General features: G+C 39.6%; 2 protein-coding genes across 3 annotated transcripts in view; one reads left to right on the top strand and one right to left on the bottom strand.

Annotated features, from left to right (window-relative positions):
* The window catches only part of KIAA1210, a 90802-nt gene that overhangs the window by 54295 nt on the left and 9927 nt on the right, over window positions 1-26580 (top strand). The window lies entirely within an intron of this gene.
* Window positions 3669-25914, bottom strand: LONRF3 (LON peptidase N-terminal domain and ring finger 3). Of its 2 annotated transcripts, XM_082771076.1 has the most exons (12): window positions 25219-25914; window positions 24415-24533; window positions 23725-23847; window positions 21422-21577; window positions 19776-20019; window positions 19014-19104; window positions 15708-15822; window positions 15152-15273; window positions 14330-14488; window positions 13186-13348; window positions 12237-12386; window positions 3670-11554 (listed from the first exon to the last, which is right to left on the bottom strand). In XM_082771076.1, exons 1-12 carry the CDS (start codon window positions 25820-25822, stop codon window positions 11396-11398), a joined length of 2205 nt encoding a protein of 734 aa, XP_082627202.1. In that variant the 5' UTR covers window positions 25823-25914; the 3' UTR covers window positions 3670-11395. The 2 variants fall into 2 exon arrangements, with proteins under 2 accessions (XP_082627203.1, XP_082627202.1); XM_082771077.1 differs by lacking the exon at window positions 21422-21577 and having other exon boundaries at window positions 3669-11554.

Genomic DNA, 26580 nt, shown 5'->3' with positions numbered 1-26580 from the left:
ATATTGTGCTATCAATTTTTAAGCAGAAATCCGTGCTGATTCCAACAGGGAGTCATTGTGCTGAAATATTGATGAAAGGATATGATATGGCCCATGGGCAGGAAATAATGAAATAGGAAAAGTAAAGCAAGCCAGCAGAAGTAGAGAAAGCAATCCAAAATGCAGAACCAAGAGGTATGAGTGACTTCAGAGGTAACATTCCTGAAAAATCTGGAGAGTGATGTGGACAGGTTATATGTAGGCTGGCAATGAGATATATCTCATCACCTTTCACGCAGCACTGCATGCAGCCAGATAGCTTCAGCCCATGTTTGCAACTACAATCTGCATTTTGCAGTTGGTCCATGTAATTGACTAGATGAGATTCCTCTTTCAGTCAACCTTAATTTTTCAAGACTTGTAATTCAGATCCAAATGCTAATCTGCATTTGTGACTCAGAAGTCTCTAACTGGCAACTTTATTATAGAGGAAAAAGATGGAGCCTTAATGTAGAAACAGGAAGGTGAGGTTTGAAGAATATGCATCAGAGTCTGTTGAAATACTGGGAGTCAAAAACCCTTGAGATACTTTCATTCAGTTTGTTTCCACTTCACTGTAGCTGTTAAGACATATTCAGGGCTCAATAGACTTCTTAGCCCATGTCTGAGTTAGAAATCAAGATGTCTGCAAATGTACCCTGATGAAAACAAAGCAAGTTACCCAGTTCTAGTTTCAAAACAAATTCTGTTGTTTGAAGTACGTCTTAGATGGGGTTCCCAGGTACAACCTTGATGAGGTATCTTGTGGTATAACTACAGCTTGCTCCAAGCACAATGTGATTTATTGCCACAGAGATAAGGAATTCCAAATCTCCAGTTTCTGCCAGCACATCTTAGGAAATACACGGGTGGTCTGTCTTTCAAGGCTAGGCCATTAAGTAATGAATGGTTGTTCTTCTCTATGGCATTAAAGATCTTAATCAACTAGATATTCCAGTTCACTGACAATGGAACTATTTCCATCTACTATTAAAACATAGTTTCTACCACATAGCTTCTACCACTTCTCTGCCAGAGATATTTTGAGTATTTTATTTTGAGAAGTCTCTAACACACTGCCATTCATTTCCTCATGTTGGACGTGTGGATTAAAAAGAATACAAGGCAGGAACCACCAAAACAGAAAACGTCAACAATACAGATATGCTTATGCACTTCCCTTGCTTAAAGAGAATGTTCTAAGATGCAAATTTTATAATTTTCTGAAATAGGGAGAACATTTAAAGAGCATCCATGGATTAGTCTGATGAAGTTTGTTCTGTAAATTGCTTGAAAAGAAAACAGTCTCTTCCTAGGTATTGCAACAAATTGTTCCCAGCACTTCAGCTTAATACACTAAATGAAAATGCAGAGGAAGCAACACAATATTGGATGAACCTGTTTCAGAACATTGGCTCGGGCCACAAAGCAAGTAATTAACAAGCTGAATGAAGCATTTAAGCCCACGCCTTATCATTTATGTAACTAACCTTTGAGTTTTGGACGCACTGGTATGCTGCAGTGAAGCCTACACAGTGTTTCTTTTATGTGTGTGTATTGAGCAAATGGGAAATGCATACCCTGCCATTTGTTTTTCACATTTTCAGCACTTATCAGAGTTCTCTGCCTGAGTGATCTTATATTGCAAAAATGTACGCCTCTTGGTCCTTTTTTTCTGTAGTGCAGTATGAATCTAGATGAGTTTCAGACTTGTTGTGTAGGGGGGATATATTCTACTTTTAAGGGTGCTCGTGAGCTTGTTTAAAGCACGATTGGTGGCACTAAAAAGGAATTAATCGAATGCCACTTTTCACCAGAGAAGTGAGCAGCAAAAAGAGTGGCAGGGGATTGATTCTGCAGACTCCCTGTTTATGGAGCCAGCCTTCACAAACAGCTTGAAAACAAAGCAGGAATGCTGTAAGCCGGTGTCATCTGATTGGGGGGGTCTGAAAAGAAGGAGCTTCCATTCCTATAACACATCTGTTTTTCCCATCCTGAAAAACGTTGGGCATATGAGGAGCACTGAGGCAGCTGATGACAACATTAGCTTCCTATAGAGCAACTAATACTTAATAGTGGAGCGTAGCATCACCTCTACACTCGGGGAATGAGTCATTTTGCTTACTAATTCTCCTGCTTTCGTCTCTCCCTCCTGTTCTTTCCCCCATTGCTGTATAACCAGACTTATTTGGAACCCTTGTAAGACAAACACCATGTCTCCTTGGCGGGAGGGAAATAAAATAGCATACTTAACATGGTTATATAACACTGCTACTCATGCCTAAAATGAGGTCATTTTGATTAATATATTTATCTGGCGTGCAGCTGTAACAGGAGAAATAATTGTGATTAAAAGAGAACCGTTTTATTTATTCTCTTTGCACTACAGCATTCAGCTTTGTAATTAATATCCCAAACTTGATGGGAGCTATTTGTTAGTTAATGTGATAATTTGTGCCCGTGGGCTATGTCCTAGCCCTCCAAACCTTGGAAAACCTTCACAGTGCTGAAACACAACTTCCTTTCTCTCTTCTTTTCTCTCTAAGAAATATGGTAAGAATTCCTCAGTAATTGTATTTATTAGAAGTAATGCAGTAGACTACATAGAATCAGGTAAAAAAGATGTGGGAGAAACAGACGAAGGTGCTATAAGCTGTCAGGGAAATAGAGAGTTTAAGGTTAGTGTGATAAAAACAATGAAATTAAAATGTGAGGTTCTTTGAAGTTGAAGATGTTTCTGGGTGATAAAGTAACAGGACAAGGGAGGAGTGATAAAGCCAGTTACTGTGGGCTGGGAGAAAGAGCTGAGCAGCATGCTGCAAATGGCTCTAATATAATCTGTTGGGCTCATAGAACTGGTAGGCTTTGCTTTTGGAATACAAGTAGATGTATTTTTTCTTTTGGGATGTTGAATTGCCATTCTTCAAAGTTCTGACGCATCCGGTTCTATTTCGGTTTGATGACTCCTAACTAGACACGTTAGGCGGCTGCTGCTCAGAAAGCCAGCATTTAAAAACACTGTTTTTCTCTTCCACTCTTTCTGGCAAAAAGCTCGTTATTCAAGTGCTTTCTCTAACCTTTAGTTACCCTGGTTGCATAACTGGAAAGCAGCATCCCACCATGCACTTCTGTGACCCAGTTGTGCCTTTCCAGTAGTGACTTTATGAGTTATGAAAGGTGTGTCTGCCAAACTGCTACAGAAACATTTACTCTACTGACCCTGATTTCCTAAATATTATATAGCCATCATTCACTAAGGAATGAAAAACAGTGTAAAGCATTGAAAAGAAAAATAATTCAGCAATGTTGAAAATCCTTGTGTATGTTCTTTAGCCTTGACAGAGCTCAGGCTTCTCATTGATAAGAATACTTGTAGAAACCACTTTTAAATCATTAATGCTTCAGTAATCTTTCAAAATGAATTTCAGATGGTACGTTCAGTACTAATAGTCACAGTACAAATCATTGAGTCATCCACGGAAGAGACTGAATAACAATTGCTTTGTTGAACTAACTTACAGCCTAAATTGTGATGTTCAGAATTCAGAGTTTCGAGGTCGTCTGCAGACCTGCTAAAATCCTTTCACGTTATCGTGTCACTTATTACGACGTTTTCTACAGATGATAAAGCCTCCATGTGGATAAGACTGAACTACTAATATAATACATAGAGAAAACCATTTATTACTAATTTTACTTTTACAAAATCTTTCTGTATCTCATAGAAAACACAAAAAAGCCATGTGCTTGATTTTCTTTTCCATCACATAATACAACATAAGTCAGTTATATAAATAAACTCACTTACATAAATAGCTTAATTCTCCTTTCATTTTATGGCATTATAAACCAATAGCAGATCTACTGAAACAAAAGATGTTATGCTGGCATGAAACTGGTATTGACAGCATACTCAGGCTTTTATTATATAGATTCTTTCAGCCAGTCACTTCTATTGTAACCTGAAAGCCATCCTATCAGAAGATGTAAACTGTTTGGTATGTGGCGGCTGAGGGCTAGTCTTCATAGCAAATCTCGCTCTTTACGTCAGTGCTCTGGTTTTCAGGTAGCCTCTGTGTATTAATTTTTGGCATCAATATACAGCTTATCTTAATGTTAGTTAAAAATACAGCATGTCTGGTAAAGAAGGCCTGATGACCTAGTTTGCTAGCAAGCATGACTTAATCTGTTCTATTGCGTAGTTTCTGGGGAACTTGGTATTATTAACTGCTGATAAAAAAATCTGCTCAGCTTGAAAATCAGAAATAATATATATTAAAAACAACAACAAACAAGCCCAGCCCTATGATAGTTTACTGACAGTTTCCATTCCTCCTTCAACTGTATGTGTGGCCAAGAGGGTGACACATAGCAGACCTTATTGTTTTTTTATTATTATTATTCTGGTTAGGATGGACTAAGGACCAGTTAGTCTACAACTGGTATGGCAGAGGCTAGAGGTGTTAAATAAATAGTTGTTAAATTAAGGAGTCAGCTACCTCACTTGCAGATAAAGATGTTGCAGTACTTTAACTCATAGATAACTGCAGCACATTAATAGATGTTCCAGGATTTTGTTGCATCTCATTAACAGAATAAAAAGCATGTTACAGCTGAATGCCAGAATTTTCAAAGCTGTGGCAGATAACAGCCAGGAGCTATCACATAGCATGCCCTTCACTTTGCTCAGCCTGCCACAGTCCTGATCCAAGCCCCAGTGAATGCAGGTTATTGTGTTATGAAATAAACTGGGAAGCAGAGGCTAACTGGAGTAAGTAATTTCCCTTCAACTGCTTTACAGGATAGAGATCATTAGCACTTCTTAGTGATCATTTTAATGTGAAACATTATGTAAGCATAGCTGACTTTAGAATAATTCAAAAGTCATTTGAATAAATCTGTGTAGATACAGCATTACAAAATGGGAACACAGTGAACAAGTAGTTGGAAAATAGCTTTGCTACCCTTTGTTTTAAATTTTTCTGCTTTAAGCTACAACTAAAAACATTTCTGAACTGTGCATTAAAACCCATTCTTAATTAAAGCCTCCAAACCTGAAATTGAGAATTAAAAGGAATAGATCCTACACGTTCCCAAACAAACCTTCCGTTTTGACTATTTGCTATTTCCTGATGGAAAAGCACTTCAACCAAAACAGTTCCTCTACTCAGATTCAAATTTATGTTGTTAAAGAAAACAGCAGTGTTGACATAATTAGTTTTTGGCTTACTATATACGGTGTTTAGACTATGCCCTGAATTCTAAAATAAATGAAGGACCTGAGCAAGCTTACATAAGAGACCAGCAAGCCCAGCTGTGGTAGTGTAAGTGGCAGGGACTTATTCAGTGTATAACAACCGTGCCACAGCTCCCATCTTGCTTAAATGACAAAGTAAAGGAGCAGTCCACATATGTTTTAAAGGAACAGTCTGTATGTGTTTACCTTATAAAAAAAATCAGGCAACGTTTCCACAGTTTTAGTAGAATAAAATATGAAGTTCCTCTCAGTGATAGTTCTATGAATAAAACTACACTTTTTGCTTTTTCTGTAAAATTGAGGACTTAAAAAACCCTATGAAACTTCTGGTTAAGGGGTCCTCACTGAATGTAGTGCTTTCACATAGCTTAGAAAGCAGCTAGGGCTCATTCCTGGCTGAGACTGTAAATGAAAAGTTAGCCTGGTTATTGCTTCAAATCACAGACAACGAAGCAACTCACTGTGAAGCAAACAGTATGTGAAAGGTACCACAGTCCAGAGAAGCAAACGTAGTGCTGAAAGCCAGGCCCTTGTCAGTTCCTATCATTCCTACTTTTCTACAAAGAAGGAAAAATGCTCTTGCTGTCCTTCACAAATGAGGTTTGGGCAACTAACTTCCTTTTTGGGAGTTAGTTCCTTCACATCAAATTTTGTTGTGTGACTGTAGGATCTAAGATTTGTTCTTTATTCCTTTTTCTAAAATACCGGAAAAAGCAGCTCACATGTCATGTTTGTTACCAGGTGTAGTTCTTTGTTATGCAAGCCAAAGAGTAAAGAACACAAAAAGTTTAATTAGCAAACAACTCTCCACACAGACTTTGTTGGTACAAGGTAGTTATACGTACATCTACAGACACATACAGGTTCTTTGGACTATGATTTTTAAAAAATATATTTTATATGACAATGTGAACAAATCTGGAAAAAAACAAAGTACTTCAACCTTATGTAGAGGTAGCTGAACAGTACTCTGTTCAGTGATATGAGCATAATAACTTAAGTTTCAGTTCAAGTTCATTACAGTGCACAAAAGGATGTTTTACAAACAAATGGAATATACAAGTCCACAAAGAACTTATTTAAAATGGCTTGATAGATATATTTCTGGCACTCTTGTAACCACATAGCTTGATGGAATTAAATTGGACAAGTATATGGTGCCAAATTAAGACATCTTACACAGAGTCTCTTCCTCCTCATTTTTGTACTTCTCCCATCCCTCACCAGGGAATTATAGAAGCTATTACATTGTTTTTGCTACACTTCTGCTCTGTAAACCTTTGTTCTGCAAATTTAAAGATTTAAAGGTGCATATGTGTATATTTATAAAATATATGGCTATGACTCTCTTAAAAAGATCAAGAATGGCAATAACAGAATACAGGCACTTCTATGTGAGGGTTACTTTAGACCTTATGAAACTCCATCATTAGTAAGCACTTCACATGACACCTGGATGAGGAAGTCAATGTACTAGTTCAGTTTTTCTTAAGTATTATCCCTCATTTTAATCCTGACTAGGCAGTTCAGTTTGTACCCAGACAATATTTACTTAGCAAAATGTTTCAGAACAGTGACTATGCTATAGTAACTATCACCTTTTTGTAGCTCTAAGACTTTCATTGATTTACTGGGCTTTGGAGTAAACTCCAGATCAGATCTTAAACTATTTGCTGTATCAGTTACAGGCTAGGATGTGAAGTAGACAAAATAACTGACCTCAACCCCTGCTTAGCCTTCAGCTAATGAAGAACTCAGGGGACTGGAGAGCACTACCCAGAAAGCATACAGTTCTAGTGGGGTTTTGATGCATCAAAAACCCTGTAGTTAATTTACATTTGTTTTTAAATAAGTTCGTGAACATGTCCTCCATTTCTAAACACTGTGTTTAAGTACAACTGTCTGTCACTAGTTTAAACACCAGTAAAACTTCAGCACCAACCAGAAATCATTAAAAAAAACATCTAAAACAAGACTTAATTTTACAAAGCTTTTTCTACAGCTCAAACTAAGCCAGACCTGCTACATCCAAATCCCCGACTTTTTTTTTTTATTATTATTAATTAAAATAATCTTTGGATTAAGAAATCCATGGTTCAGGTGTTCTGGTTGCAAGCAGTCATACAGGACGGAAGCATAGGCCAAGCACTAGGTCAGCCATTCAGTATGACAGCTTCTATCTGTTATTGCTGCAAGCCAATGGAAGAGAAATTATATGAAAATTTTTTTTTACAATTAACACTAGAATGTCAATTAGATTTAGCATGATAATGGTCTAACACACAGGTGATACACCATTTTATCATGTTATTAATACTACCAAACTACTTTCTATAACTGTGCGAGTTCACTGTCAGAGTTGATGTTTTTCCTGACTAATCCAGTCCTGCCTCCAGTTTACTTTCCACAGTTACGCAAGCCAAGATAATAGCTATTTTGATAGAAGCAATTCCCCATAAGTTATTACTACACAAAGCAACATAATTCACTATAAATGTTAGAAGTTTGTCTATGTATGGGAATGAAAAATGACTGTAATTTCTTCCCCCTCAAGTCATCTGTTTTTATTTAGAAGCTATCTGTATGTACAGATATTTGGAAAGGTGATACAGCCAGCCTTGGTTACTTATTTTAATCTGTTTTGTTAAATACTTCATCTATGGAAGGGTGAAAAGATTTCAGATGAACACAACTATCTCTCTCAAATGCAAATCTGAAGCTTTCACAGTCTCCAGGTGTTTGAATGGTATACCATGATATTCATGAGGAGACTGGCACTTAGTTTGTTCTACTAGTGGCTTTCCTCTCCATCAGATTTTTTATTTTTTATTTTTTTTTTAAAAAGGGGGACTCAATTTTCTATGTGAATTGAAGAACTTTTGTTGGTTGTAGTAAACCCAACTCACTAATCAAGGGTCAGGGGAAGATACCTTCTCTGAAGGACTAGGAAGAAGCCTTTGCATTACTTATGACCTCACAACAAAAAATAATCAATACTTCTAGCCACAGAGGAAAAGTCACTTTACGAAGTGCTTTTAAAAAAAAAAAAAAAAAAGAGTGGTTGAGACAAAGTAAATACCTAGAACATAGTAAGAAGCATAAATAAAATATTCCCCCATTAAATTTGATCAATGCAATTTCTATTATTGAAGAGAAGGTATTTTAAAATCTGATCATCTGTTTACTTATGCATGTAATAAATGTTGAAGTTACATCCTTGTACTGATTACTACAACTGAAAAAGTCACCCATACTGTGGCATAACTAAAGATTTTTTTAAACCTCATTACTTAAACAACCATCTGAACTCACTGAAGAGTGAGACTACTCCTTGTCCAGCTTTTACTGGACAGCTTTGTGTTCTCTAGGAAACTTGTTTCTCACATTTTCCTTTTTTTTTTTTTTTTTTTTTAAAACCTCTGAGGGAATTTGCAGACTACCCATTAATCTAGGATGTGTGGTCACAGAGCAGTCCCAGACAGAACGGTACTGTACATGTACTGATGAACTTCCTTGATGTACTTGATCTGTTGTCCATATGCAGGTCAACTGTATGCATCGTATGCAGTATTTCCAGTGTTTCCAGGCTGCACCAAATACACTGGGTGTTCACAATGCAGTGCATCTATACGCAAATTTCTAATTAGAGAATTGACAGCTGTACTCAAATCTAGTAAAGACAGACAATATTTGCTTATAAAATCAAGGATCCTTTCCTTGGCAATTTCTGAATTAACAAAATAAGCAGAATATGAGTATGCAGAAGATGTAGCGTGCAGGAAAAAAACAGTAAGATCGGTGAGAAAACAGTAAAATAGATATTTAAGGTCCTTTTCTCACAGATATGAGGAACTAAGTGCCAGCTTATTTCTTTGGGAGCAACGTGGGCTCCTTGTTATGCATTAATACATAATAGTTTAAGGAAGAATTATATTTAATGCAGCTTCATTTCCAAACAAGTAGGAGTCACTTTGACTCACGAAGACAAATGCTATAGCAGGTCTCAGCCACCATACACTTGTTATTGTTCAGAACATGTATGTATTTCTATACATTGTTCACAGAGAAGCATGTAAAGTACCACCTACAGAAGACGTCAGAAGTGCAGCAATCTAGCAGTATGGAAACAAGTTGTAGCATTTCTAGAGTAGCTAAATGCAAACACAGAATACATCTTCCATTTGCATCACAAGGCTGAAATGTGTTTGTCTTCCATTCTTTCTTTGGTACCCTTATGGAAAAGTCCTATAGAATTTAACAAGAGGGGGGACAAAATAATTTTATGGAAAGTTAACAGTACAGAAATTACTCTTAACAGATATTTCTGATGAAATAATGACGGGGAAAACACAAACATTAAATTCTACTGCATTTTTCCATAAAGGCATGGAATGGCAATTGGTGCTATTGTGGGATAAAATAAGGAAATTCGTAGCATTCCACAACAGTTTCAGGGTTTTGTTTTGTTTCTTTTTGCCACTGAAAACAGTAACTAGGAATAAAAGGCCCTGTTCTGCTCACACTGAAATCAATGAAAGTCAAAGTGAGCCCCATTGAAGTAAGATCAGTCCCAGAAAGTGGTAGGCAGAAATCAAGAAAGCCAAAATATACCAACTGTTGATTAAAGCAACAACAAAAGAACAAAACAAAACACCTAAGTTACTGCAATTCTCATTTTTGCCCTGTTTTTACCTGCTTTACAGCTAGAAGTGATCACCCAAAAATGCACTTGTTTTCCTTAGGGGTTAAGTTAAGCTACTATTTAACAACACTGGCCAATCTCTGTTAAGAGAAATGCAGTGGCTGGGTAGAGATTTGAAGCTAACAGAAACCTGAAGATTGGGGTGAAATAAATAAATAGCATTTATTACATTTTCCTTCTCACGTGATACAAACTGCCCTCTGAGTCCTGTGGTTCAAATTAACCCTCCCTCCACCCACATACACACTCCAAAACCAAGTCCCAAACACTTAGGAAAAAAATAAAGCTTATCTCAACAGTAACAAGAGTATTTGTAAAAAAGATGTGTCGTATCCTACAATGAAATGATACCAATCCTTCCAGTTTCATTTTTAGGAGTAGCCACTGAGTGTGGCTCACTCTTTAGCAGTTGTTTGTAGCCATCATCCTTTCTTGCAAAGAAGGGTTCAGATGTAAATTCAACTAAGTTATTCCCCATTCTGTGCAATATTAGGGGATGGAACCTTCTGTCACCCAATTTCCACTGCCATCAGCTGATCAATGCCTTGATTTAGTCAAGCACTTGCACACTCATGCTTAATGTAAAGTATGTCCTTGACTGCTTTGTGATATCAGGGACCTAGCTGCAAGCATAGGATCAAGCTCCAACAACTGTGCATGAATTATCTCAGAATCTGTGTATACAAAGACTTCATGGCAGGCTGTTTCAGGAGGAAAAAAAACCTTCGGCTACAGTAGAACTGGGGACAAGTAGAAAAACATTCAAAGTACTTGAACACAAGTATCTGAAAAATGATCAAAGCAGTTTTTTGTGCACTGCCAGAATCATAATTTTCCCCCCAGTTGTACATACAGGGTAAAAACACTAAATAAATAGAGCAGCTTACGTTCCTTTAGAGAATGAACACATAAATAATACACACTTTGAAACAAAAAAATCATAGTGCAAAAATAAATTATCAAACGGAAGTTGTGAACATTATTATACACAATGCTATATAAAACCTGAACCATTGGAAAAGACTTAGCAGTTCACTGAAATAATGCATAAACATTATTAATTCTGCTTCACATTAAGCTGCAGTTTATCCTTTATCCACTACAAAAAATAAAAATAAAAATAAATTAAAAACCTCTTAAGCTTTTTAAAAGGTTTATGGCAAACAAGATCACTTTTTGTTCTATCACATTTGTTATTAATTTAGCAGTGCAGTGATTGAATAATCATCTCAGAGTTCCAAATGGAAACTACTGAAGTATCCATAAACATCCCTTGATCTTTATAACTCATTTTCTTTGAAATTCAGGCTTGAAACATCCTGACACTTAAATCTGTAAGCCATTATTGCAGTTAGATGAAGTTACAAGAAATACTCTACAGTCAAGTACTGTGGGAGACTTCACAGCTCTCCTCACCATCACCGTGATCTTGTACGAGACATGAATGTAAGGACACGTCTGATGCCATTCAAGCGGTCTTTGAGGGATTTCATGGCAAGGAAAGGGAGCTGAGCTCTGTTCTCAAGTGGAAGGACAGCTAGGACCCACCAGCACCATGCTGGCCCATTAGGATTAGCCTGCAGCAAGGGGAACAAAACAGAAATTAGGAAACATGTATGTGGTATGGTCTTGGTTTTGAACATTTTTCTTTGAAAACACAGCGTCTAGCAAGCAGGTTATGTCATTGCCAGCCTAATGGCTTGGGATTACTAGTTGGCTTGAAACAGAAGTTACAGCCAAGTTGCACCTTTCCTAAAAATGGGATGTTGAATGTAGAAGTGAGATGCATTACTATTTTTAGCAACACTTTATTGGTTGGTCTTGTTAATTATTGATCCAGTCCTTTGGGATACCTGCCTCCTTCATATTTTATTATTTTATACCTGGCACTTCATATTTTACTTTTGTTGTTATATTCTGTTATTTTAGGATCCCTATTATTTGCAGTCCTTTAGCAAGAGTAACAAGTTTCCTCCCCTGCTTTCTCTTACACTTCTAATTTGCAAAGTAGAGTAGGCAAAAAGACATTTAAGTGTCCTGGGATTAATAATGTAGGTTAAGTTACCAACATTAAATATGAGCTTTCTGTTTACAGTAGTGCTACTACTGGTGCACAGCAACATAATCCAGATACTTTGCTTATGCAGGATAAATACAGAGCATTCTTATTTTCATCATAAAAGACGATGCTTCACAGCTTATCAGTTATCCTTGCTATTTCTGTCTCTAGAAGTTACATAAGCCATGGATTCTGGGTACCTGTGGGTCAGGATCCTTAGCTGGCATCGGACCAAAATGACTGAGAATTCGACTTTTGAGTGCCTGCTTGAGCGAGTTAAACCACGTATATGCCAGATCATAGACAGAATCGTGGAGGACAAGTAATGCAGCATAGTCTTGTCCTTGCACCTGAAATGAGTAAAGAGAAGGGGAAGGTTACTGTTCAGTTTGCTGTTAGGGAAGGCAAATCATTACTTTAGGGTTTTCTGGGGTGGGTAGGAGAAAAGAGCAAAGAATGCCAAGAGAATTCCAGTATGAATCATGAAAGGTGTGATTTTTTCCCCCTAAAAGCAAACTCATTTATCAATTACTTCACATTCTTATAATGTATTCTAAACCAAGGACTCTAATTTGGAGAATAAACACTTCTGGATTGTTATATGAAAATATCTTTTCATAAGCATCCTACAACACAATAAGAGATTACGAAAATAGTTAAAGTTTATTTATCACCTCCTCAAAACAGTAATTTTATCTTCCCACTTAAAACAAAAGCTTATATCAGCCAGAATACTTTGCCTTTTTTTTTTTTTTTTTAATAATTGATGTAAATCATTCTGAAGGTGTAGTAGAGCCAACCCTGCTCCCTCTTACCTGAAGAGAAGTTTTCTAATTAGCTTCAGAGCAAACAGGCAACTCGCCCCTACCCCACCACCTTTATCAACTGCAGTTACTCTGTCTAGAAGAGTGGGAAGATCTCATCCTGGATTCACTTAGTTTCTAAAATACTCTAGGGAGAACATTCTTCAGCATATGGGCAGTGTGTGCGTGTACTCGTGGTAACTCATATTTCTCATCTTTAACCATGAGCGGTCAGTAAATACCAGTTTAATTTAACAGTAACTGTTCCACAAAACAGAAGTTTGCGTGATATATTTGCTTTGAATTTTAGGTATTATACAGTTTAAATGAAATCTTTTGGATTCACCTTTTGATCCTCAATGTACTCAATATCTGCTGTATTATAGCCATCGCGCTGGCTGTGCTGTATCACCTTAAATCTCCTCTTGCCAATGCTGTCTACAACGGAGCGACCATCAGCAAAGAATTCAACGTTTCTTATCTCCAGAATGCAGCCATAGTCTGCAAACCTATTTAAATCAGAACAAAAGCAAGTAAACAAGTCTTACTCTCTCTACCCTTAGTTCCACAGAACTGCCATACAGCCAGTCCCTACCACAAAGGTACTTACTAGTGTCAGCTAATTCCCATTGTTCACAGTACTGACCTGCTATAGCTCAAATTATTCAACAATTGTTTTCAAAACTATCAAGAATATTCAGGCTGTCTGATCTGATTAACACTAACTGTATGCTTCAGAATACAAGGAATTGCTTATGAAATTGAAAATTATACAGCCCAGAAGCATGCTTTCTCCATAACTCTAGTGTTTTCAATCAAGACAAAAGAACAAATGCAATTCAGAATAATTATGGAAGGGCTATGAAATCTATACATGAAAAACTTCCACATTTTCAGCAGATTTTGTAGGCATGCATTTTGTGTATGTCATACCTTGTAGGTATCCCTCAAAACAAAAGGAAAGAGCTATATACAGAGACAGACATCAAGGTCAAGGCCAATAAGACTGACTGTAAAAGGTTCAATGTAAATGCTCAGCCAGTCCTTACAAAAGTCCTGCTCTACCTCTACAGCCTCCAGTGTATTTAGAACTGTAGCCCAATAGCTTAGCTATTTTCCTAATTTAAAGAACACCTTACCTTACTGCCATTTAAATTTGATTTCTTGTGGCAAAGCATTAGACAGATTTTAAAACAGTTGAAAATATGCTTCCTTTCCACATATTTTTAAGAGGTCTGCAGTTCAACTTTGTATAAAATGCACTAGCTCTGTGTGTTTCAAGACAGATGGGCAGTCATAGAATCCAACTGCTCAAAAGAGAAACTTCAGTCTTTTCAGTGTCTTTAACTGGCATGATTAGGTAGAAGGTCTCTCTACTAGAGAACTATCACATATGTTTATAGTGATGGACCTTTCTGCACCTCTCTCCAAAGGCCTTGCTCCAAACTAAGTGAGGTAGATCAGATGGTCCAAGCATGCTGCTCACTCACCCCTTCACAGGGTCACTGATGCACATCCCAAATTGTTTGGTGCCAGTCTCCATGCACCTTCGAATCATCAGGCGGTAACATGGCTCAAATATGTGCAGAGGGCACGGGACTGTAGGATAAGCCATTGTGCAGACAAATATAGGAACATTCTTATTTAGGCTGTAAAAAAAAAAAAAAAAAGACACCAGATAGGAAACTTAACCAGAACACTCACAAGGTATAAAATCCATACATTTTATACAAGAACATTCTTTAAAATTATTATATCTGTAAATAGAAGTTTAAATTTAGAATATTATTAGTGTAGTAAGTAAAAGCTAAAACTGTTTCTCTTTAAATTGATTATCTGACTAGTTACTGTGGAAACTGATACACCACTTATTAGCAAGAAAGTTTTTAGTTATGCTGTCTGGTTTTGCTTGTGAGAGCATTAAAGCATCTCTGCTATTCTCTTTATAGATTTTCCTTAATCCCACTTCTTCCCTACCCAGTAATTTCTGCCCCCCAGCCTGTAAGACTACTTCCACTTATTGTCTTGCTCTGTGGCTTTCACAGAGGGCTACTGAAAGCAGCTACATTGCTTTATAGCTTGTTTATAAAGTAACATCCCGGATTTCTTCTTCTTATTGTTTAGCACAGTGTCCAGTTCTTATGCTTACTCAAAGCACAATTTCACTTGGGCCCTGTTCTCTTTGAATCACTGATACCAAGGAAGAAGCTCTTTTGTCAGCATCTTAGTTTGTGTTCCCCCGCAGCAGGAAGCATTTGTTAGCTAACAGCAGTAGTATTAAACACCAAGTTTTAAATACATGGTTTACATACTTGGAAAGCTCTGCTATTTCCTCTTCATAGATCTTTCTTCTTTCAGTGAGTTCCTCTGGAAGATATCTAGCTATTAACTCCTCCATTAGTACTGTTTTACAGTATTTCCTCATAGCCAAGCACTGCAGTAAAAAACAAAACCAAAAGACACAAGCCATTATATTGTCTAGCATTTCAAAGTGTGCGTGGCCTATGCTAAGGCAGTCATCTGTTTGTTCCGTTTTTCTGTGTCTATTGTGCATCAAAACAATCTTAAGGTTGCACTGCCACTGAAGAGTCGTTTATCAAACTATTCCCTACATTAGGGATGTTATTTTAGACAATCTGCAGGTGACCTGCCTTCCCTCCCAGATTTCCCAAGTACAGGCCTGGTTGTAAGGTTTCAACAATGGAGATTATCCAAGCTCTAAGTCACAAGAATTACAAGGGCATTTCAGAAGTCACCTTTTTCTTCAGTTAAGCAATATTACTTTTGAGTTTGGAAGATTCCTGAAGGTGCTACTTGATCCTGTCCTGTGCCCTTGAATTTGTACTGACAACATCCAACCATCATTACCTCTGAGAGCCCTTCTTTGCACAGGGGACATTTTGGGTTGTGATCCAGGCATCTCTCAAGACATTTGAGGCAGAAGGTGTGTCCACAAGGTGTAGTGACAGGTTCATAGAAGAGCCTGGATTGGAAAATCCAAAAGACAAAAAGACAACAATATCGTGTACCAAAACAAAAGAAAAAGCTTTTACCGAAAAGCTTTGCATTAATCCACTAATTTAGCTACTGACTACTCCAGGGATAAAACTGTTCCTTGCTTTTCATTCATGTCTTCATCCAACTTTTGTCTTTATTCAGCTTACAGACTTAATTATTGTCACCCAACGTGGAAAAGGCAGCCCATGAACTCAAATTTTGGTGAATGTGAGGGAGAAATACTGTCTTTAAGTTCAGATAGGCCAGGCCTTCATTATATTCAACACAAGCAATAAATAGAAGCAGAAGTTGGACCATCTAACTTTTTCTGATGAAACTGAGCAATGCTTATACAACTATTAGTGTGGAAATCATGTGATTACTTGTATGTGCTTCGGTCTACCCAAAACAACTATTTGCAGTAATAGCCCACAAATCATTACAATGAAATGTATTATTACAAACCTGGACTGAGAAAGCAGTTTTGTTGGAATAGACAGTTTTTAAACCTTCAAATGACTGTTTTTCTGGAAAAGCAATGATATTAAATTCATGTTTCATCTAGAAAAATATTTAATTATATAAGGCCAGGACTTTAAAGTATCTTCATATCTAACCTTTACCCATTTCAAGCACCTCTGGGACACTTATTTTCATGTAGAAAATATTTTTGGCTTATTATAACTATGTGATATTGTAAAGTGATGTTTCCTTGCAAGTAAGTACCATAGAGAGATGTTGATCATTTAAATAATCCTACTAAATCTAAATAACTTTATTTTTTAAATACAAAATCTTCAAAGCTATAAATTAAATTGCTTGGCATATGATACGCTTCACAGCATACTGCATAATCATTTTAGGGGCTCAAATACTAGCCTAATTTTAGTTTATCAAGTTTATCAAAGCTGCAAACTAAGTTCTATTTTACTTGTGGAAAGTATAAACATGTAAACCCACATTTATTAATATCTTGAACAAGATGAGTGTACTTAGGAGCATAATTGGCTCTTCACAAGATTGCCATTGCCATTTTATTAAATGTCCTTAGTTACTATAAATATTGACATTTAAGCAAGGGAACATATGAAGAAGCATCTAAAATGCCGCACCTATTATTGCAACTTGACTGTGTCATTGAAAACCCTTATTACTTGTTTGTTTCATGAACAGAAACCTCACTGCCTTACCTTATTGCCCTGAATTACGTAAAATACCAAAATCTACATTATGCTTCAGTAAGAACTGGTTTGCATATGCAATTATTTCGTAGTGACTACTTGAAGTGTTAGCATAAATGCAAGAAATTCCTGTTAAAATGCACGATCCTGCTCTGTCTCACTGTAGCCAGCAGCAGCTTTTTCCCCAGTGACTGAGGGACCTGGACCAAGTGTTGTGACTTGCAGAAAGCAGCACTATACAAAAAAGACTTCTTGTGACATCATTTTAAGCTACTGTAACAGCAGAAAATGAGTATTCACGCCTGCTGAGTAATGCTCCCTCATTTCTCACCAACACGTTGCTTTGAGCTTTACTTTTTTCCTCCTTGCTGCTGGAGTGAATGTAGATCAATAACGTTTTGGCCACCCTACCAGACAAATAAGCTAATAACAGCTCCTGCAGTTAATTGTGAATAGGTCAGTAGGTTACTAGGTAATTAGTCCAAAGTATCTCAGGATCCAAATCCCTAAAATACATCTGACAAACACAGCAGGAAATAATTATGATCAACCTGCATTAATAACATGAAAAAGATCTTGTGACAGCTTCCCTTAGCACAGGCCTTCATTATTGCGGTGTTACAAGGCTGACATCCTTCTAGATGCAAGGCCTGCATTTGTGATTGCAATTATACGATCAGCACTAACAAACATGCCTGTACTGTCACAGAACCAGCAATCCTCAAGCTAAATTCGTTTAAGAATGTATTTTAGTCTGTTTCTGATTAACAGAGGATGAGAAAGTAGCACTAATTAATTTCATTAAAAGCACTGAATAATTATTTGTGGACATAATCATAAACTCATTAAAGCCAGATAAGACCAACTGTGTGGCTGTTAGAGGAAAGTTTGGTTTTTAGCAGTATCAAGTGTTCTTACAGTTGTGTAAAATTTTGGAGCGTGTATTTAGCTGTAGGCAGTTGCGGGTAGAAGGGACAGATCTGATTTATTCCAAGCAGAAGCAAGTTTTAGCAGTTGTTCCCTCAAAGGTTTCAGTTTCTTTGAAATAAATTGAAGCACTCCCCCCTACCAGCATATAACAAAGCAAAGAAAATCCTCATTTCTCCAGTCACAGACCTTCAGAAAAAAAAAGAAAAGCCTCTTCATGGATTTTTTTTTTTTATATCTGATATTCAATAATTGGAATTTTTGTGCAAGACAAACCTTAACATACTTTGTTGATAAATCTGAGTAATTAAAAAGATAAATGTAACCAATGCCTTAATGCAGAGATCAAGACTCCTGTGAAACACATCTTCCCAGTGTTTCTTTCAAAGTCAGTAACAAAATCTCATTTCTTTTTAAACAAAGCAAGCAGTAAAACATGTGCTTGACAATTTTTCGTTGTTGTTTTGTTTTCTAAAATCAAAGTCATTGCGGTCCTTAAGAAAAAATCTGTTAATTAACTGAGAGAAGAGATCAAAGCAGTACAGTGATAGACTTTGTAAACTAAGGAATTCAGTGCATCTGTTAAGCAATAGAGGAAAAAAAAAACATACTTGATTGCTTGCAAGACCCTCCTATTGTCATAGCAAGAACACTAATTTAAATACAAGCTTGCTATATTGGTAATACTTAATAGTTATTTTGTGTATTATATAAACACTATATATGGCTCTGTAAATTCCAGAGGATGAACTGTGGTCAAGTGCACTGGGTCAGTGGGTGGGTGTAACTAGTGAGAAGAAATCTTTCAGACACCTCCACTAACATGTGTAACCCTTCAGTGACCTCACATGTCCTTCCCAGTCATTAATCTGGGGCAGACTGGAAGTACCTATTCATCACAGTGCTCAAAACCAAAGATCTAGAAATGCATTAATGGAATAATAATTGTAATAAAGGTTGGTTTCAAGTCAGAGGGAAAACTACAAGTAAGCTAGAAAATCTCTAGACTGAAAATGGAAAAGAGATCCAGTTTCAAAGCTAATGACATCCACAAGGAAATAATGGATACCTCATACACAGGGAGCAGTCCAGATCTGATGGATCCACAGATTCAAATGGAGTGTGTTGCCCAGTGCCATTTCCTTTCGTATCAACCGCATCTAACAATAAAAAACATATTACAGTATGATTGGGCACTGATACGAAAGCATAACCTGCAGCTGTACATCTACAACCAGCATCTGATATTTAAACATGCATTGTATTTACTTGGAAGTTACTGAACCATTGAGCATCATTACAGTAATTTCTACACAAAGCATCAAACTCAGCTTTGACACAAATAAACACACCTCCCCTTAATTTTGGTGACATTATGCCAGCTTACAGAGGGTTGAATTTAGGCTTGCATTAACAACATCAAAATATATTTTGCTGGAAGCCTTAAGTGGGACAAGTTTTGCTGTCATTCTACTCTACATCCCACACTGCGAAAAAAGGGGCTAGACCTCAGATGTCAAAAACAAACGGAATTAATGCTTAAGCATAATTTTCTTTATTATTTTTAATTGATATGGAAAGTGCCAGAAGTACATGTAACAATGTTCCTTAAAAGATTCAGAGCTCTGCTGATAAACGAGCAATTGACTCAACAGTCTTAGCTACCTTTTAGACTAACTTTTTTTTTTTTTTTTTTTTACAAGGAAGGTTCCACATCATGCCCTGATTAAACTATAAAAATCAAAGTGTAATTTGGACCCTCTTAAATTTTGTGTGAGCAAAAACTCTGATTGCATGTCATGGAACTTATCCTGTGTGCAATTCAACATACCTTTCTTCATGAGCTTGCAGGGCACCTCAGCATTTCTCACCTCCTCCGAGCAGCCCTTCCTTTTTAGGAGGCTGCGCTTATCAGAAATGAGAAAGGCAGACTCTGCAATGGAGGCGAGTTTGTTCTCCTCCTCTAAGCAGTCCTTTTTACTCTCTGTGATTTGTATGGATTTCCTCAAGCTGCCAGAAGTAGTTACATCTGGTTCCTCTTGAATAGGAAAACCCTTTTTCTGTTCCACGTTTACCTGTGTAAAGAGAGGATTGACATTAGAACATCAATCTTCCATCAACTTGGTAAGGAAAAAAAAAAAAAAAAAAAAAAAATCAAACGTGTCATAAGTCTTTAATATTGTGAATCACCAGGAAGGACTTTGTCAGTCAAGGAACAGCAGTTTGAGAATTACTCTGTCAAGGCTTGATTTTAATGAAAAATAACTGCAAACTATCCTCCCCTCCCTCCCCCAGTATCATTGAGTATATTCAGCCTTTGTGCGTGGCTTTATAGTTTGGCCATGAAATTCAAGCAGAGATCTGGCTAAATGTCAGGTTAAATACATTGTTATCGCTTAACCCAAGGAAAAATACATATTGTTTCTATCATAAGGATGGTATTAACCATCAAAACAACCAAAACAATGTGAGTTTCATTCTAAGGAAGCTGTATAAACATGCGATTTAAAACAGGAAAAAAATGCACAGCTTCCTTCAGAGAGAGACTTCTTTTGCAAAGGATAAAACAACCATTCTCTATCCTGTTATGGCTACAGAACAACCTGTGAGCAGCCATTCCATAGGACTTCACCTATCAGCTTGTCACACCAATTCTCCAGATGAGCCTGAAAGCAGATACTGTGAATTGTGATCAGGATGATGTTTAACATGTAGAAAGATGAGTGAACTGTCCCTCAAATGGCTTACTTCATGACAGGCTTGTATGAAGGGATTTCTTTTCAGAGTATCCTAAAAGCCTTTCCAGAAGGCAAGGTCACTGATTATTCTTAACAGTCTCAACAAGGCAATGTAAAACCTACCATTTTTGTTTGTAGGGACTAGTTAAGTTTTCTTCTACATGTACAGCATATGCAGATCCTATTCTCAAAGTTCAGGTCTTAATGAAGCAGAAGGGGTCCCTACCCAAACCTGTGAATTTAAACCTCTACAGCTTTTCACAAAACTCTGGCTATGAAAACCAAGTTATGGTCTCGCTAATATAAATTATGTGGCTCTACAATAATCTCTAATCAGCTTATAGAAACTGAACACAGGATGACTTTGTTGCTGACACATCAGTTACAGTTCAAGCTAAAACCCTGTATTTGAGTATTTCAAGGCCCTTGAGGGTATCTCAATCCGTACTTCAGAGGCTCTTTTCTACTACCAGCTACTCAGAAGAGCTAAAGGCAGCAATAGTACCCACTCAATTCTTACATAAAATTTGTAAGAACAACAGAGGGCTTCAATTAAAGAAACAGAAGAAGTCAGTAAGACTTCAGTAGGCCCACATTGTTTTTTGTATGTTCTGTAACACAGTATGTCTGAAAAAACGCATCATCCCATCTCCCAGAGATGAAAAGGAGAGAAGGCTTCCCCACGTGAACATAAAACACACAGCAAAATTAAGAACCACACATCAGACTCGATCTTTACCTTGAGCAACCTTTGTAGGTTATGGCTGGTGCCTCCAGATCCCACTGAATTTAGGAGATTCCCCTTTAATCTAGAGTGATGTGACAACAGCTGCAGGATATCTGGTAAGTGTTCCTGAGCATTTCCCGGGATGAGTGAAAACAAACTAAGTAGAAGCTGTGATATAAAACAGAATACTTCACTGCTTAGTTCCTTCCTTGCAAGCTCTAAATGAAAAAGCAAGTAAGGGAATAGCTGACAAGCATCCTTGATTTTTTTAAAAAACCGTTTAAAAGAGTCCTTTAGTCTAGGATAAGAGAAAAAAGTGCACAAGCTAAAGCAATACAGGCCAAGCAAACAGAGGAGACATTTTTGGAGTTAAACAAGCCCATACATTACTAACCATTCTCTAAGTGAAACACACACCTATGTCCTGTTTTTCTGCAGTTCACCATAAATTACTAACATCTTTATTTTTTGCTGCACATCAGAAATTTCACTGAGTTTACTAAGTACAGAAAGCACTCATCTCAATCCAAGTTCAGTTAAGTGTTTCTGATACTGTAAATTATAACTATTTCTATTCACTCGTGAGAATAGAAAAGTGTAGACAGGAGAAAAATGCTCTCTTCATTTGCTATCAGAAAATAAATGAATCTGTATCTAGTTGCAACTTGTAGCCACTCGTACAGCACATCTCATCAGATGATTATGAAAGAAACAGATGAATGGAAAATTTGCACACTTTGAAAACTAATTTCAACATACAACAGAGGTGATCCTGTTGATGCCTGAGGAAGCTGTATGGCAGCTAAGATGGCTTTTTAAAGCCAAAAAAGATTCCAAAGGATCAAGCTATGTCAAAACTAACACAGACAGACAGTTAATAAAAGCAGAACATCACAGTTACACCCAAAGAATTTGGTAAGAAGTAGTTTGACATTGTTATGCAAACAGCCTTGGAAATGACCCAGTAGAATACTGCATCATGGATGAACTCTGTGTCTGATGAGTGCCCAAGTAATTCTTTCAGTCACAAGCAGCCAAGATTTTTCTCAGAACCCCACTGCTCAGAAATCAGGTGTCTCAGATAAAGCTCTTTGGAGTATGAATTTAGAATCATATCTGTTTATTCCTGCCCTTCTTGCTCTAGTGCATAGGAAGTCTCCCAGCATGACTATGAAAAAACAAGTTATGATACAATGATGGTGAAAGACTGCATGGTGAAACACTGGCAAGAAAAAAAAAAAAAAAAAGGTCCAACCAAGCCAGAAAGCTAAACAAATAACAATGAGAAAAAAATCACAGGAAATGGAAGTCTCAACCATATACAAAGTGAGATACAAATCTGGCTGCACTGCAGCCACCCAGGTTATAACTTCCTCAGTTAATTTCATGAGCAGTGCTTCACTGCAAGAATGCTACTGTGCTTCTGAAAGGCTTTTCATGTCACAGCAGTCAGCAGCCCAGAGGTTCACAACCCACCAGCCACTGAAAAAAGCATGAGCACACTGTCATGAAAGAAAAATCAGTATAATGAAAACAGAAGTATTACTTCTTTATTATCATAAGCTATTGTTGCTGTGACGCTAAGCCTTTCAGCTACAACAGAAAATGATTGATTGTCAAAACACTAATTTCTGAAGTGGTGGGCAAAGTAGTACTAGCAAATTTTACAAAATCTCTAGGAATCCACATCAACTTCAGCTGCTGCTGAAAAAAGGCTCACCGCAGACCTATTTTGTTGCTTTTTTGGCGTTAATTATTAGCAACCTTTAAAAACTATTTTAAAAACAGCTCTTTTGTTGACTGCTTCCTTCCACGCCTCCTTCACACACCGGTACTCAGCACAGCACGACCGGCAGTAGGAAGAGAGCTGCTGCTCCCAAGTGGAGTTAGAGGGGTGCTGCGTGTTGCGTTCTAGCAGTCAACAGCCTGATACAACATTCAATAGCAACTCCCCCCCTTTTGCACTCTCACTGGCAATACCTTGCTAAGCTAGGAAAGAGAACATTAGTTTGATTATAGGGAATCACAATAGTCCGTGGGTGGTGATTATTAACAATTGACATTTACTTCAAGATTACTGATGCTAGCACTGTGAATAACTGTTTCCACATAGTATCTGCCTAGTATGTTTATTTTACTACCTCCCTACCTCCAAGAAAGGGATACACATAAGCCCAAAATTTGAACAACAGCCTGGACATCCCTCCATCCAGCCCTTCACAGTAATGAGAGAGGGGCAGGGGAAAGAATAAAAACTCTTTTTCTATGACAGGCCACTGAAAACAACATAGTTCCAGATGATTTAGGGAACTTACCTTCTGAGCCTCAGACTTGGCAGTCTTGTTCCCAGTATCTAGAGCAAGGCAGAATAGGAACTCTCTTAAAGCTTCTTCTGTTTTCCCCAGATTAGCTAATGCTTGTCCTTTCCTTAAGTGACCCTGCAACACAACACATCCACAGTTGCAGCTTTCATTCATTTTGTTGTGAGAATGCAATAAAAGCAAGATGAAGCAATAGAAAATCTTTCCAGATAGAGAAAGTTAGGCAGGGATAATTCACTAAAACAGTCTATTACACCTTGACACCACCAATGCCTGCATTTCAAGCTCTTACAGGCAGAACAGGGATATTCTCCAACTCGGGCAGATATAATTCTCACAGCACCTGAGCCCAGCTGATCTTGGAGAAATCTACTTCCCCTACATTAATCTCCTAACTAGTGATTACTTCCTTATATAAAGATATAAGCACAACATCCAGTTTTTAGAGACAGTTCATGAACTTGAGATGCCTGCAGGTCAAAAACAACAGCGCTAGCTCATCCTCCAGGATTATCACTCTCTTCTTTCACCCCAGAAAGCTCAAGAATACCATGGTTCAATGTCTGTAAGCCACAAGAGTCCAAGAAATTACAAGACAAAGCTTGCCTCAGATTCAGCTCTGACCAAGGCAATGGTTTTCTATCCAGGACAGCAGCATAAAAAGCAACTGGAGTCAGAACTTACTTTCAACCAGTACGGCTGAAGTCTGCATGCTGTTTCTGCATCATGCAATGCCTCTTCGCAAGCTTTCAAAGTAGAGTTAATCTGGGACCGGTTGCTGTATAGTAAGTGGTCGTTTGGGGCTGTAGGAAATAAGAGAAATTGGTTGATTAACTTAACTTAAAAGTAGTTACATAAGCTTTACTCTTTTCAAATTTATTTTTGAAGCACACGCTGTTCCTCACAAGTTGTGCATAAAAAAAAACAATATACCCAGTCTTTAAATAACCGTGTAGTAAACGAAATATGGAAACCTCTTCGTGCAGCTCCAGCCCAAGTGCCAGCTACACATTACATAACCGCAGGAAACATTGCATAAAGAAGCGCCCAGACACTTGCACAATAAAATCACCGGCTCCGACCGAGGACCAGAAACTTACAGGAGACATTTGGGGTGGCAGGAGGAAGGCTGCTATTGTGTAGACGGGAGTTTCAAAATTGCAAGCGTGAAAGTTTCAAGGGGCGGGCGCGGTTCCCTCCGTGCCGCTGCTGGAGGTGGGAAGAGGAGCGCTGCCCACAGGCACCTGTCCCCGCCGCAGCAGGGCACAGGGGGCTCGCAGCTCGGCACCCGCTGCTGGCAGCACTCGGGGCTCGCAGGGGGGGGCTCGGGGCAGCCCCGCAGCCGGCTCCCCCCTTCCCTCCCAGCTCCTTACACAACGGGGCCGGACCGCAGGCTCCCGGCTTATGCAACCGCTGCTCTCCTGACCCACTTTCACCGCGGGACGGAGCCTCCCAGCTCCCCCCCCCCTCCACCTCCGCCTTCCTCACCTAGGCTGAGCGCCTCGTTGTACTTCTGCAGGGCGGCTTGCAGCTTCTTCTCCTCGTACAGGCGGTTCCCTTCGTGGCGGAGCTGCGACGCCTTCACTTGGCAGGGGAACCACTTGGCCAGCAGGTTGCTGAGGATGACATTGACCCGCGGGAGCTGCCCGCCCGCCGCGCCGCCCTCCTCCCGGCACAGCACGCAGCGGGCCCGCGGCGGCCGCTCCCTCTCCAGGCACTTTTTGCAGAACGTGTGGCCGCAGGGCAGCGACACGGGCTCGAAGAGGAAGCCCTGGCACTTGCGGCAGCCGAACACCTCCCAGTCGCGGGGCTGCTGCTGCTGCTGCGGGGGGCCGCTGGCGGCGGCGGGCAGCCCTTCCCTCAGCCGCACGCCCCGCGCCAGGCACTCCACCAGCCGCCCCAGCTGCTCGGCCCGCAGCTGCCGGTGCCGGGACGCCAGGCGGTACAGCGGCAGCGCCTCGGGCAGCCTCCCGGCGGCCGCCAGCCCATCGGCCCGCCCCAGCAGCGCCCGCCACTCGGGGGCCCGGCTGCCGCCCGCCGCCAGCTGCTGCAGCACCAGCGGGGGCTCCGGCGGCGGCTGGCGGGACCCCATGGCGGCGGCGGCGGCGCCCCTCAGCGAGGCGGGCGGGCGGGGGGCGCGGCGGGGCCCCGGCGGGCCATGGTGCTGCCGCCCCGCGCCGGGAGCGTCCCGGCCCGCCGCCGCTTATATAAGGGCGGCCACATGATGCGCAGAGCCCCAGCTCATTGGGCGGCGCCCGCGGGGTGTTATAAAACCGGGCGGTTTTGTAACCGCCGCTGCTACCGAGGGGAAGGGGGGAGACGCCCGCCTCTGGGCGCCGAGGGGTCGAGCCCCTCGGCTGGGCTCGTTGTGGTGCCTGAGGGGGGAAATGCCCGCCCCCAGGGAGCCCGGGAAGCGCCGAGCGCTGTGGTGGCTCCGCTCGGGCTGTGAGGGTGCGCGGGGCGTCGCTCCCCTGAGGTGGCGTCGCGCCCCTGAGGTGAATCCGGGCGGCTGAGGGAGCCGGAGGGTCAGGTCGGGGAAGGGGAGGCTCAGGGGAGACCTCACTGATCTCTGCGAGTATGTGGAAGGAAGGTGTGGGGAGCTGGGGGGCGGCATCTTCTCACAGGTAACTAGTGGTAGGACTAAGGGGAACGGCCTCAAGTTGCGCCAAGGGAGGTTTAGGTAGGAATTTCTGAGATGTTTCTTCTCAGAAAGAGCGGTCAGGCGTTGGGACGGGGTGCCCAGGGAGGTGGTGGAGTCACCGTCCCTAAGGGGTGTTGGAAAGGAAAGGTTGGATGTGGTGCTTAGGGGCGTGGTTTAGCGGGTGATGGTGGTAAGATGAAAGTTGGACC

This window comes from Aythya marila (genome assembly GCF_965140915.1).
Source record: "Aythya marila genome assembly, chromosome: 13".
Taxonomy (NCBI): domain Eukaryota; kingdom Metazoa; phylum Chordata; class Aves; order Anseriformes; family Anatidae; genus Aythya; species Aythya marila.
Note: the sequence above shows the minus strand (reverse complement) of the source record. Positions and strands in the feature narration are given on the sequence as shown.